We start from the raw sequence: 20,438 nt of genomic DNA on the forward strand, positions 1-20,438 counted from the left end.
GAAAAGAAAAGAAAAGAAAAGAAAAGAAAAGAAAAGAAAAGAAAAGAAAAGAAAAGAAAAGAAAAGAAAAGAAAAGAAAGAAAAGAAAAGAAAAGAAAAGAAAAGAAAAAAGAAAAGAAAAGAAAAGAAAAGGGGAGGGGAAGGGAGGGGAGGGGAGGAGAGAGAGAGTGAGAGAGAGAGAAGAGAGAAGAGAGACAGAGAAACAGAGATAGAGAGACAGAGACGGAGAGACAGATATCGGGGAGAGAGAAAGATGAGAGAGAGAAGAGAGATAGAGAGAAACAGAGAGACAGAAACAGAGACAGAGAAATAGAGAGACGGAGACAGAGAGACAGAGAGAGCAGGGAGAGAAGGAGGAAAGGGAGAGAGATGGTTGGGGAGAAGAGAGACAGAGAGTAAAAGACAGACAGAGACAGAGACAGAGAAGGAGGAGGAGAGGGAGAAAGAGAGAGACAGATTCAGAAAAGAGAGGAGGTGGGGAAGGAGGGAGAGAGAGCAAGAAACTTTCTTCTGTTTGGATATATTTATATCCCCAGCATTTAGCATAAAGCTTATCACAAATAAACATAAAATAACAACTTCTTGTCTGCTCTCTCCATATTAAAATATTTATATATACACATAGAAACATATATAATATATACACACATATACCTCTATAAAAACATATACATAGATATGTTTCATTATTTATATATTATATCCTCCAACAGAATATACTAAATTTCTTGAGGGCAGGAAAGACTGTTTAATCTTTGTCTTTGTATTGGTAGGATCTAGCCCAGCACCTTTCACACAGAAGATCAATTAATCAGCCAATAGTTACCAAGCACCTACTGTGTGCCAGGCATTGTACTTAGCAATGGGATACAGAAAGAGGTCAAATTCCCTACCCAGTGTTTGTGGAGTTGAATTAAATTCAGTCATGCTTCTCAAATTCAATCCTTTGAAGAACTCTGACATGTTCTACAGAAGGACCATTGGTGCCAAAGGATGCCAGATCCCTCAAGAATCAGTCTCCCAAAGCAAGAACAGAGAGAGTGACTAGAGTGACTAACATGTAAAGAAACCGAGGTTTTGGTCTCTAACTTTGTCAATCCTGGCCTGAGTATCCAAAACCTACCATCTCTTATGTGCCTGGACTGTCTCAGTCATGAGATCCTAACATGTATTACTCTGGAAGAATGCTATAATGTCCCCTCCCCAAAAAAATAATTTTAATTTTTACTAAAGTATCATATCTAGGCTGTTTTAAAATTAAAACTCCTTGTGGGATTTAGGCAGAAAATCAGAGATTACTTGCCTTCTTTCTTCCATAAAAGAGCAGTTTAGTGAACTTCTCGATAATCTGGGCTTTGGTCTCTATGCTGGGTGGGATCTCACCAGTGAGCAGGTTGGGTGTCCCAGATCTCGGTACTGGCCAATCATCATCAGTCAAGTTGATCAAGTTGGCAACTGGGGCTTGTCTCCTATATTTCTCCAGCTTCTTGCAGTCTTGCATCAACAGCTCAGCTACATCTGACCCCACCATCGACTTCGGAGCAAAGAGAATTATAGGTCATGAGACCAAGAGCAACAGACTAGTTTGTTCCCAATCTGTGGTTCCAGCTAAGAAAAGGATGGAGAGGGGGTCTTACCCTTTTTAAAAGATCTATATAACAAGAGAAAAGTTTATTCCTTCTACCTTCCTCTACTCAGCCCCAACACATACCATTGCATGTGAGCAATGCTTCTCATAAATCATTTGGATAACCTTGCTTCAGCATCCTTCTCCACTAACATTGTCGATACTAGTCACGACTTCTCTAGAAGACCATCAAGAGCAAGTGATAACTTTCATAGGGATTATTACTTGGCTGGACCATTACTCAGACCCCAGGGATGCCTAGTGGAAGAGTTCACATATTTAAATTGGTATTTGTGTGGTACGGAGGATAGAGGATCAGCCTTGGAGTTCAGAAGACCTTGACTGAAGTCCTGCCTCTGATATTTTCTGTGAGGTGAGAGAAAGTCATGTAACTTCTCAGCGATGCAATCAACCCTCTAAAACTATACATAACAGCTGAATTGCCAGCCTCTATCAGTAAAGGGAATTCCCACACCAGGAATTCCCTAACTTGAGGAATTTACAGATCTAGATCAAAAATAAAAATAATTTATAAACACTATTTTTCTCCCAGAACAATTGCTCACTTCTAACATTTTGCCATAAATGTCCATGAAATTAACTCAGTTTTATCCAAACCAGAAGACTCAAAATCCAGCCCTTCCATTCCCATCTGCCCCAAGTAGGGTCGGGTGTCTACATACTCCATTCTGACGACAAAGGAGGACCAGCAACTTCCAGAGCAGGGCCAAGTCTCTACCCCTTGGCGTCTCAGCCTTGCAACTCAAAGCTGCCTTCTGCTGGCAAAAGAGCATCACATCCACCTTGTGCACATCTTCCCTGTGGGAGCAACCCAAGAAGTAGAGTCAGTCTTAAATTCTAGAATATTCAAGGGAAGCTTCTTGGGATTCTCTAGAAGTGATGAAAGATGCCTTGGGGAAGGAAGCACCTCTCTAAAAGCCTGGCGGCCACATAGGGAAGAAGGAGGAGTCTGACTACAAGAAAGTTATCACCTCAAAGAAGGAGGGTAGACTTTCGGTTTATTAGCTCATAAAGGATATTCAAGCTAAAGGGAATCATAGAAATTAACCCTTATTTTCCAGATTAAAAAACTGAGTCCTAAAGAGATGAAGGAATTTGCCAAAGCTAGGTAGTGACAAAGATGACATGTGAATCTAAATTTCCTGGCTCAAAATTCAATGATGTTTTCATCATTCCCTATTTTCTTATACCATAGAAAACAAGGCTTTAATATACTTGGAACTAAAGGAGAATGTCCCATGGCCATAGAAATATTCTTTTTTTTTTCCTCTTGGAATGCACATTGAGCTGAGAAAAATAATCACTAAAATAGGAAAGCTCCAATTCAGTCCTACAGAGGGCAGATGTGCCTACTCATACTAATTTGACTATTAAATTCCATCATACATCTTCTCCCTAGTAAAACCCATTGCTTTAAGGCTTTTAAAAAAAACACTAATTCATTTGTTGGCAGTTTCCCAGAATCCACTCTGACAATAGTGTGCTCTTCTAATATCCATTAGCTTTTATTTAATTTTATTTAATTTATCCATTAACTCATATCAAGACATAGAATTTCCTTGAGATGATCTCTGAACATTTTAATTGATTTTTTTTCCATAGGTGGTCTCTTCCTTTAAAAAAACTATTTTTCCCAGTTATTTGCAAAAACAAATTTTAACATTAATTTTTTAGAATTTTGAGTTCCAAATTCTCTCCCTTCCCCCTTTTCCAAGATAGTAGGCAAATTGATATAGGTTATATATGTATAATCATGCAAAACATTTCCATATTAGTCATATTATAAATGAAAACACGGACAAAAAAGAAACATTAAAAAATGAAAATGATTTTTTCTCTTCATTTTAAATCTATGTTTTCTTGTTCTCTTGAGCTATCAGATGATGAAATCGATATGAACAATAACACATTTGGCACTGTCCTGTAGTACAAAGGCTTTTGCTTCATTATCTATTATTGAACTTTTTCTTCAAGGAAAATCAAGATAAATCCAAATAGCTGCCCAAGAAGTATATGAGCCACAAACAGAAAGGATTGGCTCTTAGCTAATTAAGAAGACTTACTCAGAAAGTCCTACGGGAATTTTACCTGATCAGTGGTCCTGAGAAAGCTCTTAGCTCCTCTTGTTCCTCAGTGTCATTAAGGAGAACCTGGAAAACAGAAGCAAATTTCCTCTGCCCATCTAATGCTCTATTCTACCTGGGCCAGTATGTGGAAAGCTTTTGTTCCATCTTCCTTAACTAACCTTCAGAGAAAAGTATTGAAAAACTTATTTTGGAACATTTTTGCTACTTAGCCAAGGCCATCTCAACTCAAGACAAAATGCTAAAAGAAGCAACAGGTCTTTTGATAAATGAAGACAGAACATTGTAGAAAGCAGAATTTGATATCTGAAAATCTAGGTTTCAGAGTCTAGTTTTGCCATTTAAGTTCCTGATTGGTTGATGGAATAATAGATTATAGATATTGTAGAAAAATGAGTAAATAGGCAAGGCATTTACTCTATGGGCACCTCAGTTTCCACATCTGTAAAATGGATAACTAACACTTTTACATTTTACCTCAAAGGGTTGTTATAGACTTAATTTTATTATCTGCAATGTAAAGTATCTCAAGGTATCTCAAATATAAAGAGATGGACAGGAAGTTCAAAACCTTCCAATTTAGGATCATAAGAACTTACATTCCAAATTGAAGAGGACCTTATAGGTCATTTAGTCCAACCCCTTCATTTTACCTATGAGTAAAAATGTAGTTAATGGACAAGCCAGGATTTGACTCCAAATCCAGAGTTCTTTCCCTGGTACCATATTTGAACTGGTACATCCTGCTTCCTATTTAACAAGCCTTACTAGGTGATTATGATCACAGCTCCTTGTGATTAACCTCTAAGTAAGCAATTAAACTTTCAGGACACTCAACTAAGCTATAATGCTTGGCCAAGAATGGAACTCTAAGGGTGATCTAAGGAACTCAGATGGGTGGCTAAGTGGTTAGAGAGCCAGGCATGGAGGCAGGAAGTTCTGGGTTCAAATATGGCCTCAGACTTTTCCTAGGTGTGTGACCACAGATAAATCACTTAACACCTATTACCTAGTCCCTTACTACTCTTCTGTCTTGGAACAGATTAATTCTAACACAGAAAGTAAATGATTAAAAAAAATAAAACTCCCCCCAATTCATTTTCTGTGATTTAGGATGATTTAGTGTGATCATTTAAATTTAGAATACCACCAGGCTAGAAAAATAAGTTTTTTTCAACTCTGGATCCAGTTGAAAAACTGAAAAATGGGAGAGAAAGAATATGAATCATGGGAAAATTTTCTTAATTAATCAATAAAATAAAAATAAATTTAAAACACACACATAAAAAGAAAAACTGAAAAATATATTTCTGTGCTAAGCAGTGAGCTCATAGCATGACAAGGGAAACCTGGGTCTAAGCTAGTGTGGGATGGTAGATAGAATACTATCTGGAAGTTAGGAAGACCCAAATTCAAATCCTCTCTCTCATGATTTCTAATAATATGGTGATGGGCAAATCATAAATCTTAATTTATGAATCTGTAAAATGTTGATGCTTTTCAAAATGGTACCTGCCTTGGTCATGAGGTTCAAATGAGATAATCTGCATAAAGTACTATGTAAAGTAATAATCTGCATAAAGTACTTTGCATCCTTGAAAGCACTATTAAATGTCAATCATTATTATTATTAGACCCAAAGAAGAACCCAGTCTAAAAGAAGAGAAGGGAGCAAGCATTTGTTAAACATCTACTTTGTGCCTCGCACTGTGCTAAGCAGTTTACAAATATTTTCTAATTTGATGAGCCAAAAACTGCTTTTCCCCATGAAAGTCAATCATCATGATCTTTGAACACATATTGGCAAGCAATTCAGACTGAGGGGGTTGTAAGGAGAAGTTAAGAACAGCAAAGTACCCAACATGTCTCCATAATGGGGAATTCTAACAATTTTACCTCCAAACTGTGTACTTCCACAAGTGCTGTCTGTCCATCGGCTGGATGGTTGGGACACACCAGTATCAACTGACCCCCTGGCCCAAAGCAAACAGGTGCATGAGGGATGAAGAACTTCATAGGGTCCACAGGTCCAACAGCTGCATCTTCTAGCCAAAGAGATAATCATTGTTTAGACACTGGAGGCTTCAGTTATAAGAGATTGTTATGGAAATGCCACCTGGGGCAAGATTCTGGTTGGACTAGAATATTAGATGGGATTGAGAATTGGAAGGAACTTGACTCTAGAACAGAATTGGGGTGGGGGGGAGTAATCCATTTTTTGTTTGTAGTTTTTTTTATATCATCGACCCCCATTAGCCATCTGGAGAAGTCTATGAATGCTTTCTCAGAAAAAAATGCTTAAAATGTATAAAATAAAATATATCACACTACAAAGGAAATCAATTATGTTGAAATGCAGTTATCAAAATATGCTATATTTATATTAGTCTATGAGTTTTTTGAGTTCAAAGACCCTTTTTGCTGTGTGTGTGTATGAGAAAGAGCGAGAGCAAGAGAGAGAGAGCGAGAGAGAGAGAGATACAGAGAGACAGAGAGACAGAGAGACAGAGAGACAGAGAGACAGAGAGACAGAGAGACAGAGAGACAGGGACAGAGACAGAGACAGAGACAGAGACAGAGACAGAGACAGAGAAAGAGACAGAGACAGAGGGATCCCAGTACTTCCAAAGTACTTGGCACATAGTAATTACTTAATAAATGGTTGTTGAATAAACTTCAGGTTTAGAAATCCTAGTTTAGAAATTCTAAAGACCAAGTCTAATCCAAACATGTTACAAAATTTAGATGAATCAGTCTCAAATAATAGCCAACAAGTTCTTTCTTCTAATCAATGTAGAAATTTAGCACTTGCCTGTACCCCCCTTTCTTCTATCTCTCCATGGTTGATATATTGTTATGATTAAATTTCTCTGGAGACTGATCTTAATTTATAATTATTTATTAAATTAAAAAGCAGGTCGTAGAAAGAAAAGGCACCAGCAATATGTGGCTGACTTTTCCCTTGTCTCCAGAGAATTTTAATCATAACAGGAGGAAGAAAGATCAAGTTGCCACAAAACAAACAAAATATCTTGTTCTTGAGAATCCATTTCTCTGAGAATTTATCATCTCAGAAAAGTCATTTTGTTTTGTGGATGACCTTCACCTCCTCCATCCCTTCCTTTTCTAGGAGTCTCCTTTTCGGTAGATTTTCTTATCTAGGAGGAAGAGGAAGAGAAGGAGGAGGAGGACAAAAGAAGAGGAGGAAGGGAAGGAAGAAGAAGGGAAGGAGAAGGAGGAAGAGGAGAAGGAGGAAAAGGAGGAAGAGAAGGAAGAAGAAGAAGAGGAGAACTTTCACTGTCTCATGTCCCACTCAACTGGACAACCATTCAAATAGTAGACACAAGACAGCTAGAGGCAGCACCACCCTCTAAGAACAGACAATACTGTCTTCATTATACAGGTAGAGGACAAGAGTTGGGAGTCTCAAATTAACATCATTATTGAGATTCATGCTATGGAAGGCCATGAGTTCAGCCAATTGAGAAGACTCATTAAGCACTTACTTTATGCCAGATGCTATTTATAAGCAGGAGGGGTAGAAAGACAAAATAAAAAATAATTCCTGCCCTCAAGGAGCTTATATTTTACTAGGGAATTCAAGGTCTATTTCTACATGAAGCAGATGCCTGGCCTCTCTAGGTAAGCATAGCTTCTTAACAGACAGATGTCACCGCCCCATCTGCTCTGATAGTTACTTGTTTGAACAGGACTCCAAGTCTTGAAAGGGGTAGAATCATATTGATCAGGAGAGTCCAACATGTACTGGCTTAGCTCGTAGCTGCTGGAGCTAAGACCCGACTCCTTATACTGCTGCAGCAAACTGGACTCGCTGGCCAATGGTAGCTGGAAATTTTTAAAAAAAGTGATAATCAATAAACATTTATTAAATACCTGCAATGTGCCAGGCACTGTGCTAAGCACTGAACAATGGAAATACATCAGGAAGATAGTATTACATCATTTAAACAGAATATTATAAAGACCTCTCCCTCCCGATGGCTCTTTTAGGAAAACCCAAATTTCAGTTCCCCCATAAATACTCTGATAGTGAAAGGATTCCTAGGTAGGAAAGGAGTTCAATCCATCAGCAAATATTTACTGAGTTAGGCACTGTAAAACAACAGCCTTAAGCTCAAGTAGAAATTGGAACCATAGAGCAGCTAGGTGGTACAGTGGATAGAAAGTCAAACCAAGATGGCAGGTAGAGTTCAAATATGGCCCCAGATGCTTCCTAGCTATGTGACCCTGGGTATGTCATTTAACCCCAGTTGCCTAGCCCTTTCCACTCTTCTGCCTTGGAACTGACACTGAGAATCATTTCTAAGACAGAAGGTATTTGAAGAAAAAAAGAAAGAAATTGGGGCCATTAATCCATACATAAGTATATTATTGGAAATTTTGTGCCTTTGAACTACATTTCCCAAAAGCCCACTGGCTTCCTGTCATTACGTGCTGATGTAGACAGGGGGATAAATTAGGGGATCTTGGGTGGGATCTTTGGGTTTCCTTCCTATGGTGGCTTGCAGGTAGGAATGCAGGCTGTTTGAACAGGTAGATTAGCCATGGCACATGATTTTATTTTATTCCCTTTTTATTCCTTTATTCCTAGTAACTACTAATAAATCTCATAAAACATAATATCTAAAGTTATTATTATATATTCATTTTAATTCTTACATAAGCATCCTTGTAGGATACATATCAATTTAGTTTTAAAAAATGTTATCTCTTATTTATTGTAGTTTATTTTGTTAAACAATTCTAACTTTCTTATTTTGTCAATATTAAATGATTATGTTAAATATTGTAAATATTAAATTGATATTTGTTACGCATTTTAATCTGGTTCTTGCCAAATTCGGGAGTGGACTACATGTCTGACCACTCCACTATAAAAGATTCAGAACCATAAGGAAACCATAACCTGATGGAGGAGATAAAACCAACACACATGAAACCATATAAAAGAGAATAGGAAGAGAGCACCGGATTCTTTGGAACCAACTAAAAGAGCCATCGGCATTCCATGGAGAGGATCCATAATAGCCAGGGTAGACAGAAAGTGTGACATCTTCTTCCTACTTAAACTAAAATATTCCAGTAGCTCACAGATCCCTGAGACCAAACTACCAGTCTACTTGAGTTCAAGGGCAAGAGGCCAATTCAATTCAACTCCACAAAGACTTATTACGTGCTTACTGAGTGGTTCTCCGAGGGTTCCCCAGAACACTACCACCACACTGCCAATTCTCTGGGTTCTTGTTAGGCAGGCCTCACGTTGTATGGAACTTAAACAGTATCTCCCAACTCTCCCTAGTGCTGTCTTTTATCACACAGGGAATAATACTATGCTGTGAGCAAAAGAGAAAAGTGTGAGAATCCCTGGCCAATTATGAGCCAGGTCCTGTGCTGGGAAGGCACTAGAAATACTAAATCAAAAAGAAAACAGTCTGTGCTTTCAACCTTACATTCTACTGGAGGAAAACAACCTGCCCATAGAATCAGAATTAGTAAATATTTATTAAGGGTCTACTACGTGCCGGGCAAGCTGGCAAGGTGGCTAGATGTTCAGGTGTCAGAAAGACATCGATTCAAATTCAGCCTCAGAAAATAACCAGTTATATGACCCTGGATGAGTGACTTAATCCTCTTTGCCTCAGTTTCCCAATATGTCAAATCTGCTGAGGAAAGAAATGGCCAACCACTCCACTGTCTTTGCCAAAAAAACACCCCAAAGGGGCCACAAAGAGTTGGACACAACCGAATACAACACGACGTGCCAGGCAATGTGCTAATCTCAAGGAATAAAAAAGAAAGGCATAAGACAGTTCCTGCCTTCAAAGAAATAGCAATCTAATAGAAAAAGGAGCATAAAAAGGAACTGAAAATATCCAGAGGTTAGAAGGTTTACACAGAAGTAAATACAATTTTTTAAAACTTAAACTTGTGATTTCAGCACTATGGGGTGCTTCTTCTACCAGAGCAAATCAGTACCCTCTCTGCCACTTGGTCTTAGAGAATTGTTAGAGGCATTAAAGGGTTAAGTGACTTGTCCAGGGCTACACAAGCAGTATATGCCAGAGTTGGGATTTCACTCCAGGTCTTCTTAATTCTGAGGCTAGAATTTCTGGCAAAATACTCCTGCTTTGGGCAATCAGGTTGGAAGACTTTATAGCTGGAATTCAGAAATAAAGGACTCTGGTCAAACCGAAAGTGGCCAGGAATTTGCAGTATACTGGCTGCTGGACAGTCAAAAAGACATATAAAGACATGTATGGTGAGAAGGAAAGCAGTAGCTTCTCAAGTGGGACACCTCAGGTCAAGAACCTCCATGTCCCTGATGCTTAGTTACCTCATTGGCCCCTTCCAGCTTGCTATGCTGTAGGTCTTCTTCCCCAGGCTTTTCTTGCCCAGCAGGGTCAGAAACTGAATTTTCTTTGTGCATTTCATAATTTTTAGACCTGCATCAGGAGAGACAAAACCTGGTGAGAAAACAGCATAAAGTGGTAACAAATAAGATGGTATTTTTTTTGAAACATCACTGGCCAAAGGAGGAAGCAAATGACCCCAGATATAGACTAAGAAAAGACCTCAGAACTCATCTGTTGCAACCCTTTTATCTAAGGGATGAAGAAATTGAGACCTCAGGAGATTCAGTGCCTTGCTTAAAAGTCACAAAAGTCAATAAACTTCAGAGGTTGAGATTTGAACCTAGGCCCGCTGATTTCAGAGCTGATATTTTTTTTAAATCTTTACCTTAAACTGATACAAAAATTGATTCCAAAGCAAAAGAATGGTAAGGGCTGGGCAATTGGGGTTAACGATTTAGAGAATTATCTAAGGACGTATTTTAGGAAGTCTTTAAAATATTTAGAAAGTATTTGAGGCCAGATTTGAACCCAGATGCTCCCACTTCCAGACTTAGCATTCTATCCACTGTGGTACCTAGCTGCCCCCTATTCTTTACATCATACCAATTTTCTTTAATGAAGATGTTGTCCCTCATTGGCCATCATCGCATAACAATTCAATAAATAAAAAGGAACTCCATCTGCTTGGTAGAGTGGCCTGAAAGTGACCAAATCTGTAGAAAAGTTTTCTTCTCTATTGGCCTAAGTAGACTTTAATTCTTTTTGCTTAAATAATCTGAGAGGGACTCTGCTGAGAAAGGATAAAAATAAAGATGAGTTTCTTTCCCTTTTCCTTTCCTCTTACACCCTGGAATCTCTCCATTGTTCCATTATCCATCCCAGAAGCAGGTAAGATGGTAAAATATCTTTGATACTATAGATCCAGAACCAGATTAGTATCCTAGTCCCAGATCATGTCTAACCACGAGAACATTATAGAGACCGGATCAATTCAGATAATAACAACTGGTCACCAGATCTGTGCTTTTATTATTATACAGAACTCCTTGGTTAGAAATTCTTTTAATCAGTGTAGATCAAGACTTTCTCTAGAATGGATAATCTTACAGAATTACCTCCTTTCAACAAAGTAGATCAAGACTTTCTCTAAAATGGATAATCTTACAGAATTATCTCCTTTCAGCAAAGTAGATCAAGACTTTCTCTAGAATGGATAATCTTACAGAATTACCTCCTTTCATTAGTGTAAATTAAGACTTTCTCTAGAATGGAAAATCTTACAGAATTACCTCCTTTCAACAAAGTAGATCAAGACTCGCTACAATTTATAATCTTACAGAATTATCTAGAGCAGAGATGTCAAACTCAGCTCCTTGCTGTAGTGCTGACAGAACCAGGTTAAGATGTAATTGGTGGGGGTGGGGGGGAGCAGATAGGTGGCTCAGTGGCCAGACCTAGAGACAAAAGGTCCCAGGTTCAAATTTTACTTTAGACACTTCCTATATATGTGACCCTAGACAAGTCACTTAACCCCAATCACCTAGCCTTGGAAATAATACTTAGTATTGACTCTAAAACCAAAGGTAAAAAAAAAAAAAAAAACTCCTACATTTTCAATTTTCTTATACCTTATACTCCCCATCTGCCTATCTGGGCCAGCAACAAGTCCCAAACTTCTCTCTGATTCAACAGCATTGGTTTCCTTGCTGTTCCTCAAACATAACATTCTAAGAGCATTTTCATTGCCTGTCCCCCATGCCTAGAAAACTCTCCTTCCTCATCTCTACCTCCTGTCTTCTCTTTTTCCTTCATATCTCAGCTATGGCCCCACGTTTTGCAAAGGGCATTTTCCAGTCCTCCTAAATCTTGGTGTCTTCCCTCTGAGACTGCACCTAATTTATCCAGTATGTATCTTACTGTATATAGTTGTTTTCTTATCTCTCCCCAATAGACTGGAAGAAGGGATTGTTTTTTGCCTTTCTATCTCCAGAATTTAGCACAATGCCTACCACATAATGGGCATTTAATAAATGCTAGTTGACTAACAGACCAGACCAGTGCAAAATTGGCCTCAAAGCTAAGGGAAAAAAGCACTCTTTGTCCCAAGGTTTGCTTGAGGCACACACACAGAGTGAGATCTTCCTCCATTGTCACACTTACCGAAAATGGATTTCCCCATTTGTTCCAAATGGGCTGCTCTGTCTTTCCTCACGGTAGTCGCTGTAGGGGTTCTGGTCCCTATAATCTCCATGCCTAGTGTAGGGACTCCCCTGCCTTGGAACTAGAGCCAAAGAAAAAAGAAAACGAAGACAGTTCTGTTGCCTGGGAGCTCAGAGCTAATGTGTTTGCTTCCTCAGAAGCAGGGTACCCATGTAATGCACCCCAAAACATACTTGAGAGCCACAAGGCAGATTTATTTGAACGAGGAGAAGGCTGGGGGTGCTAGCTCCCAACACACAATTCATTATCCCCCACAGACTATTAAGAGCACAAAATCATATAATGGGAGAGAGACAGAGGTGGGACGTATGTGTCTGCGTGTGTGCTGGCTGCACCAAAACAGACTCCTTCTCCTCTCTACCAGTCACAAGCTGCCTGGAGCACCCACTCACCCTCGACTGGATGTGCTATTCATCTGTCTGTAACTGTGGGATTTCCATTTTTCCTATGTATGAACAATGGCTAGGGTGTAAGTCTCACCCATAAACCAAGACTTCTGTATTTATTGGAAAATGGATGAGTTCTAGTCTTCTGAAGAAAATGATGGCGAAGACCACCGGTTTAGTTAATGAGACCACCGTCTACTAAGGAGGCTCAGGTCAAATATTTGGTTCCTGTGCAGTTTTGCTACCCTTTTCTCAGATTTTGGTCTTTGGCTATAAGAACTCTAAGGGGGGATGGACCAATCTGGCTCATCTCCAGTATGATGAAAATAAATTAAGGAACATGGCTTAATGATGGTGGATCAGTAGCATTATCTTAGTTTGCAAAGGGCAACAGCTCCTTCCCTGGCTGCATCCTTCAAGATTCTATTGAGACAATAAAGAAAAGAGGATGCCTGGTTTCCTCTCTTGGGTAGGTTACCGTGGCATGAGGCTGCCAAGAGTAGCTATATTGGTGAGTCCCAAGCCCACCTGCCCATCTGGACCACTAATAAACCCCAAAGACTTTTCCCATCCATACCTCGTTCTTCTTTCTGTAGCTGTGGGTGTCCGTGATAATAACTTCCATAGCTATAGTCTTCCCTTGTGCTTGTCGGAGGATGATGCTGATATGGATTCTCATATCCTGACCTGAAATGTCACAACACACACACACACACACACACACACACACACACACACACACACACACACACAAATTTTAAAAAATAAAAAATAACACTGAAAGAAAGTAAGTCAAGATGAAGAGAAGAAATGATAGTCGAGAACAGGAAGAAAATGGCTTCAATGCAGGTCTGTGTCTCGAGGGTAAGATTCTCTTGGAATGATGGCCTGAATAAAGTTTAGGACCAGGGGGAGAACAAGACCCGAAGTCAAACTTCAGGAAAATTTAAGGTTTCAAAGGACCTCAAAGACAACCCCCTCCTTTAACAGAAGAGAAAAATAAGATCCAGGGAAATTAAGTGACTTTTCCAAACACACCCTGACTTTTATGTTAGTAAAACTGTAAGGCAAAAATACTGTTTATCCAACTACCCCAGTGCAACTATCAATAATATGGTAATAGGTCTTGATCAAAGATACATGTAAAATCCAGTGGAACTGCACATCAGCTATGGGTGGGGGGAGGGTGTTTTGTGGGGAGAGAAAGAACATGAATCATATAACCATGGAAAATTTTTCTAAAAAATGAATAAAAAAAATACTGTTTATCTCTACTATCATTCAAATCAAGATACAAATTTATCATTTGTAAACCCCAGAAATTAGGGTCTTCCAGGGGGCAGCTGGTAGCTCAGTGGATTGAGAGCCAGGCCTAGAGATAGGAGGTCCTGGGTTCAAAACTGACCTCAGGGGGGCAGCTGGGTTGCTCAGTGGGTTGAGAGTCAGGCCTAGAGACGGGAGGTCCTAGGTTCAAATCCGGCCTCAGACACTTCCCAGCTGTGTGACCCTGGGCAAGTCACTTGACCCCCATTGCCTATCCTTACCACTCTTCCACCTATGAGCCAATACACAGAAGTTAAGGGTTTAAAAAAAACTGGCCTCAGAGACTTCCTAGCTGTATGACCGTAGGCAAGTCACTCAATCCCCATTGCCTAGCCCTTGACACTCTTCTGCCTTAGAATCAATACACAGTAGTGATTCTAAGAGGGAAGGGAAAGGTTTTAGGGGGAAAAAAAGAAATTGGGGCCTTCCAGATAAGTTGGACCCTGCACCTTGCCTCTCATATTGCTGCTGAACCCTAAGGACTCCTAAGGCCTTGCCACCTATCCTGCTGTAGAACCCTAAGGACCATGAACCTTTCCATCCATCCCAAAACTGAATTTTCCTATAGTACTGTCTCCCCCTACTTGGAATATGAGCTCTTGAAAAGGAGAGACTCCCTTTGTTATTTGTATTCCTATCACTAAGCTGAGTACTTCCCACATAATAATCTTTTAATAAATGCTTTTCCATTCAATTTCTATTCTATTCTTTTCCTCCATGACAACACAAAAGGATGACATCCTAGGAGACCTTATCCTGTATAAACCTTATCTGAGACAATTGAATTCAATAAGCATGTGGCAGTGGGCACAATGATGTATAAGAATTCAATTTATGGTCATTGCTTAAATAAATATGAAAGATGAAGAACTGAAAGAAGCATTTGGGTCAGGCCACTTTAAATGTGTTTATTCCCTCACCTCCTCAGTTCTTAACCTGCCATCCTTTGAAAACTAATAGACCAAGAGAGAATGAAATAAAGAATATCAGTCACTATTCCTTACTCATCTGAAGTATGAGTATTATTTTGTATGTTTGCCACAAGTGCTTTGCAATCATTTCAACTAAGGCTATGGACAAATTATTAGCACATTACCATAAACACTATCTTCTTCCTCATAAGGAAAAAAAAGGAAATCTTGGGCATAGGCCAAGGTCTACAATGAGTCATGAGTAGGACATGACTAGGATTCAAGAGTCCAAGAATTCTGGAACCTCCAACCTAAAATCAGCTTAATCAAATCCTCCGCTTTCTGAATTTGTAGCAGCTTTGATTTATTTCTAATATGTGATATGTTCTGAAGCTGCTAAAGTAATTATAATAGAAAGAAATTAATTATATTGCCACCCAGGTCAGACTGGCCCACTATGGGAAAGGTCTGCGAGAGTGTAATGTTCAAAGCTTTGTTCCAGGGTACCAAAATCTAGGGGACACCCATGGCATTCAGTCCTTTGGTAACCTAGAAACAACTGGTCTTAGCACCTTTTGTTCTGCCATTTCAGTTGTGTCCAACTCTTCATGACCCATTTGGGGTTTTCTTGGCAAAGATACTGGAGTGGTTTACCATTTCCTTCTCTAGCTCATTTGACAGATGAGAAAACTGAGGAAAACAGAGTTAATCGACTTGCCCAGGGTAACAAAGATAGTAAGTGTCTGAGGCTATATTTGAACTCAAGAAGAGGAGTCTTCCTGACTGCAGGTCCAGCAGTCTATCCACTGTGCCACCTAGCTGCCCTGCCCTTATAACCTAGTTAGCAGGAATTTATTGTTCCCAATCTGTTCTAGATTAGTGATTTTGAATCGATATAGGAAAAAGTTTTAGAGAATATTTGAGGGGCTTGGGAAGTTTGGGGTCACACAAGCCAAGTGTATCAGAGGGGATATTTGAAACCAGGTCTTTGCAGACTTTTAAGAATGGCTCTCACTATTCTTCTTGTCTCCATTAACAAGAATAACTCATTTAAAGAGGAAGCTACCAAAAGGCATGTTCCCTCACTGCTTGCTGTCCTAGGGTAGTCACACCCCAGTAGAGATCAAACTGTTCTGGTCCCACTCAGTGGCAATCTTTTGGTATTTAGGGGGGCTTCTGCCTCCACACCAATATTGGTATTCCAAGGTCTCTTCCTCCCACTTTAGCTCAACTGATATTGACTTTTAAAGTTGGGGTGCAGGGAGTGGTGGGGGGGCGTGGGGTGAGGTTCAGAATACATTTCATGCTACCTGCCTGGGAATGTTCCAAGATCCTTACCCTGGGTATAAATATTGCTATGGCTTTACCTGGAAAAAAAGGCCCAATGATCTTGTCTTTGGGATTCCCAGACACCTGGAATGTATCTTCTTGTCTGACTGCCACAGCGTCTTCTAACTCCTACTTAAACCCTTATTATTGGCCACATAGCTATAGACTCACAAAAGGGATGCAGGGGAGGAAATAAGACAAAGGAATGGGTTGAGTTTATAGCCATTTATCTTCAGTCACTGTAACCAATTTGGGAGTAAAAAGTATTTGACACAGACAAAGGCAGAGGTTGCTAAGGAAACGGTATGGAGGAGGACAAAGAATGAAAAATAAATGGAGAAAGGAAGTCTCTCAGCCTAACCTGTTCAAGAAACCCGAGATATCAAAATCCCATAATTTAAATAATTTCTTCCATACTTTTTAGGAGATAAAGACTTACCTGGGATATAGCTGACCAGGATAGCCACCTTCATAATACTCAGTCCCAGAATGAATTCTACGCTGATCACCTGGTCTATACAGATGACTTGGCCTCTGGTAACCTGTCTGCTGATCTGGCCATGGTGGAGGGCCACCTCGAAGGTCTGACCACTGGTAGAATTTCTCAGGGACGATGGGCTTATGGTAGCCACCCTTCTGAAGCCCCTTAGGCTGTGCTACAGGCTTCCCTTGGGGCTGGGGCTGTGGAAGGGGAACCCAGGGCTCCATCTTCAACTGTCTCCAGAGTTTCTCTTGTGTTTCAATTGAATCAATGTTCTATCTACTTTATCTTCCTATAGACAAATGAGAGAATGATAAAAATCATCAATATCATCAAAATTTAAGAACATATCTGTGCATTATCTAGTATTAGGCTAAATAATAACAGAAAGAATAACCATCTCAATCTGTTTTCTAAGAAATTATTATAGACAGGTAAAGAGAATGCAGACACCTGAAAACTGTGGAACAAGCATGTAAATTAAATATTTGATAGTAATGATAATCATATTTAGAAACAATAAGAGAAATGTATCTAAACCAATAAAGAAGGAATCATGAGAGCTCACTATTTAAATAAAATTGATATGTGAGCAAAATCAATTTACCAAATTGGTTTTGCATTATACCATACATTTGCCCATTAATTCATCCACCCATTCACCTACCCACTCATTTATTCATACATATATCCATTTATTCATTCATGAATATGAAAGGTCCAATGAGAGATACAAAGAAGTATTTTTATTTCAGTATAAGCAACCAAGGCTATTCTTTAAGTAGAAAGTGAAGCTTCTTCCCCAAAAGATATCTTTCTTATAACCCCAAGTAACTCTTTAAGTGCAGATCCTCCTACTTATTTCCAGCAAAGGGAAAAGCCAAAAGGCATGCTCATTCTAATAATAGCTAGCATGTATAAAGTTTTATAAAAACTTTCAGAAGTAGGTACTATTATTAGTTCCATTTTCAGATGAGAAAACTGAAGTCAAGAGAGGTTAAGTGATTCTCGTCCAGGCTCACACAGCTATTAAGTATGTATGAGATGGGATTTGAATTTAGGTCTTCCTCACTCCAGAGCCAGTACTTTATGCACGGTTCTTGTTCATCCTTCCTTTCCAAAGAAGACCAATGACAGCACGAGGTGATATCTTGACTCGCACATGAATTGGATTTGAGACAGTGGCACAAAGTAGTCAATCTCTTTCTCTCAGAATCATTGAAGTCCAGGGGCAAGGCAAAAGTCCAGATGACTGGAGATGGCCAGGGATGTAGTAGATGGCCTTGGCATCTTTGATATCTGGCCACACTCTAATTGCTCCACAGCTCTTGCTTCAGCTGTCTTCATGGCAATTGGAAAAAATTGTTCTCATCTACCCCTTCTGCTAAAGGAAGTCTTCACATGCCTGGGGTGTACATCCCCCTAAGTCACTGAAGGGTTTGAGGCCCATTGGTTGAGCTCAACATGGTTTAGCAAGCCTGCTGAGATGATTTGCCAGAATGTAACCACTGGCCATGCTACAGCCTCTTGGAGACACAGATGAGAGGTGGGTGACGGTAGACACCAAAATAGGATGAGCAGCCCTGAAAAGGGCTTGGCAAGTCCTCACTCCAGAGGTACTTGCCTTTCCTGACTATCCCATATATCCCATTCCCCATAGAAAGTAGAAAATAAATTCTCTCCAGAACCACTGTTTATCTCTCATATTCCATTACTGGAACTCAAATCAGTGCAACATCTCAAGTTAAATCCAACCCATCCCCTTCCAAACTTCCCTATGACTATCAAGGATAAAACCATCCAGTCCCCCAGGCTTGCAATCTAGGTGTCATTCTTGTCTTCTCACTATTTCTTACCCTCCCACACATATCCAGTCTGCTGCCAAAGACTGTCAATTCACCTCTGCAACATCTTTTCAATATATTTGAATATTTCCTGTTCTCTTTTATGATTCTGACACTATTCTGATGAAAGCCCTCATCTCTTCACAACTGGAGTATTGTATAGTCTCCCAATGGAACTGTCTGCCATGACTCTTCCCACTATAGTCCATCCTCCATTCATTTTCATTCTTCCCAAAGAACAGGGACCATCTTGCCTTTATAGTCAATAAACTCAAATGATTCCCTTTCTTCCAGAATCTTCTAAAATCAAATGTAAAACCCACTGTTTGGTATTTAAAGCCCTTCATTAACTACACGCCCTGTTCTCCACCACATACTCTTCAATCCAGTGTCTTTGTCCTCCTCCCTGTTCCACAAACAAGACAACCCATCTATCAGCTCCAGTTATTTTCTGTGACTATTTCTCATGCCTGGAATACTCACCTCCCTCTAGCTCCTGGCTTCTCCATCTTCCTTTGCCAACTAAAATCCTACCTCCTACAGAAAAAAAAACCTTTCCCAATTCCTCTTTAATTTTAGTGCTTTCCCCCGTTGATGACTTTTTATTTATTCTGTATGTAGTTTGTCATATGTTATAGCATATATATTTGATTATTGCCTCTGCCACTAGATTGTAAGCTCCTTGAGAGCAGGTCCTGTCTTTTGCCTCTTTTTATATCCCCAGTATTTAACACAATGACTGGCATATAACAGCTGCTTAATAAATACTGACTGAGTGCTTCCCAATGTGCTATCTGGGAGTAGCTCTCAGCCTTACCTAGACATTTTTTGTTTTCTGGATGCCCCAGACCATCTCAATCCTATTCCCCTCCTCTCCCTCTGGAAGCATTTCAGGATGCCAAGGTTCTGATCAGTCTAGTCCACTGTGATCTACCCTACAAACTCTAAATATAACATCAAAATTCCCACCATACCTAAAAGTCAAAGGGGTGCATTTAAACAAAGTGGACATCCTCTATTCATTTGATAGAATCACGTATCCAAAACTTAGCAGTGGGAATGCCCTCTAGGATTTCAACCAAGAACTGGCATGGGAACTCTTAGGTCTGTCTAATGGCAGGACGCTTCTTCAGTTACATTCACAATCTGGGTGAATTTACACTAAAGCATTGTTTAACCAGACATCCCCTCTCCATTGCCAAAACAAGGTGTAACAAAAGTTCTTTTTGACAAACTTGCAGAGAGCAGACACAATAACTTCAATCATAGTGAAAGGGCTCTGGGAACCTCTATACACTGTGCTGAGCTTCATGCCATTGGTACATAGAGCTATGATCCCATTTTACCTATAATCTCCCTAAATTTTCCACTGGACAAACCTATCACAGTCAAAACACCCATCATATTGCAGAAATCACAACATGCATCACCAGTTGCCAAAACAACACCCCTGCCCCTCCTACCACTCAGGAACTGATCCTCAAATCAGAGTGAACATTGCTTCTGTGGAGGGAATGATCTACTGCCCTCTGGTTCCACTTGGAATCCCCATGATTCACAATTGTAGGTTGCCAAGTCTAAAGCTCCTTTCCCTGGCCACTATTGCTTACTTGCTCTTTCTTTTTCATATCAACCCCTTTATTCTTATGTGGCCCTGTCCCTTTCTACCTTATCTTTCCATCCTGTCCTTAGAACCTTTATTGTGTTGTTAACAAACTCTTCTTAATAACAGATTTGTCCTCTCCCTCCAGAAATTTTAAAGATTTTGTATTTAATGTTGTATATACATATTCTCTCAATAGATTGTGAGCTTCTTAAGGGCAGGGACTTTTTCCATT

At 39.6% G+C, this 20,438-nt stretch overlaps 1 protein-coding gene across 1 annotated transcript in view; it reads right to left on the reverse strand.

The window, feature by feature from the left end:
* The window catches only part of LOC123245907 (protein transport protein Sec16B), a 42,731-nt gene extending 25,748 nt beyond the window's left edge, over nucleotides 1–16,983 (reverse strand). The window contains exons 1-9 of the mRNA XM_044674891.1: nucleotides 16,715–16,983; nucleotides 13,290–13,399; nucleotides 12,267–12,387; nucleotides 10,088–10,196; nucleotides 7,431–7,578; nucleotides 5,629–5,777; nucleotides 3,737–3,798; nucleotides 2,311–2,446; nucleotides 1,300–1,534 (exon numbers count right to left, since the gene is read on the reverse strand). Of these exons, the coding sequence (XP_044530826.1) occupies nucleotides 1,300–1,534; nucleotides 2,311–2,446; nucleotides 3,737–3,798; nucleotides 5,629–5,777; nucleotides 7,431–7,578; nucleotides 10,088–10,196; nucleotides 12,267–12,387; nucleotides 13,290–13,399; nucleotides 16,715–16,983 (1,339 nt within the window). The remainder of the gene's footprint in view (nucleotides 1–1,299; nucleotides 1,535–2,310; nucleotides 2,447–3,736; nucleotides 3,799–5,628; nucleotides 5,778–7,430; nucleotides 7,579–10,087; nucleotides 10,197–12,266; nucleotides 12,388–13,289; nucleotides 13,400–16,714) is intronic.
* Between the last annotated feature and the right edge of the window lie 3,455 nt (nucleotides 16,984–20,438).

This window comes from Gracilinanus agilis, chromosome 4 (genome assembly GCF_016433145.1).
Source record: "Gracilinanus agilis isolate LMUSP501 chromosome 4, AgileGrace, whole genome shotgun sequence".
NCBI lineage: Eukaryota > Metazoa > Chordata > Mammalia > Didelphimorphia > Didelphidae > Gracilinanus > Gracilinanus agilis.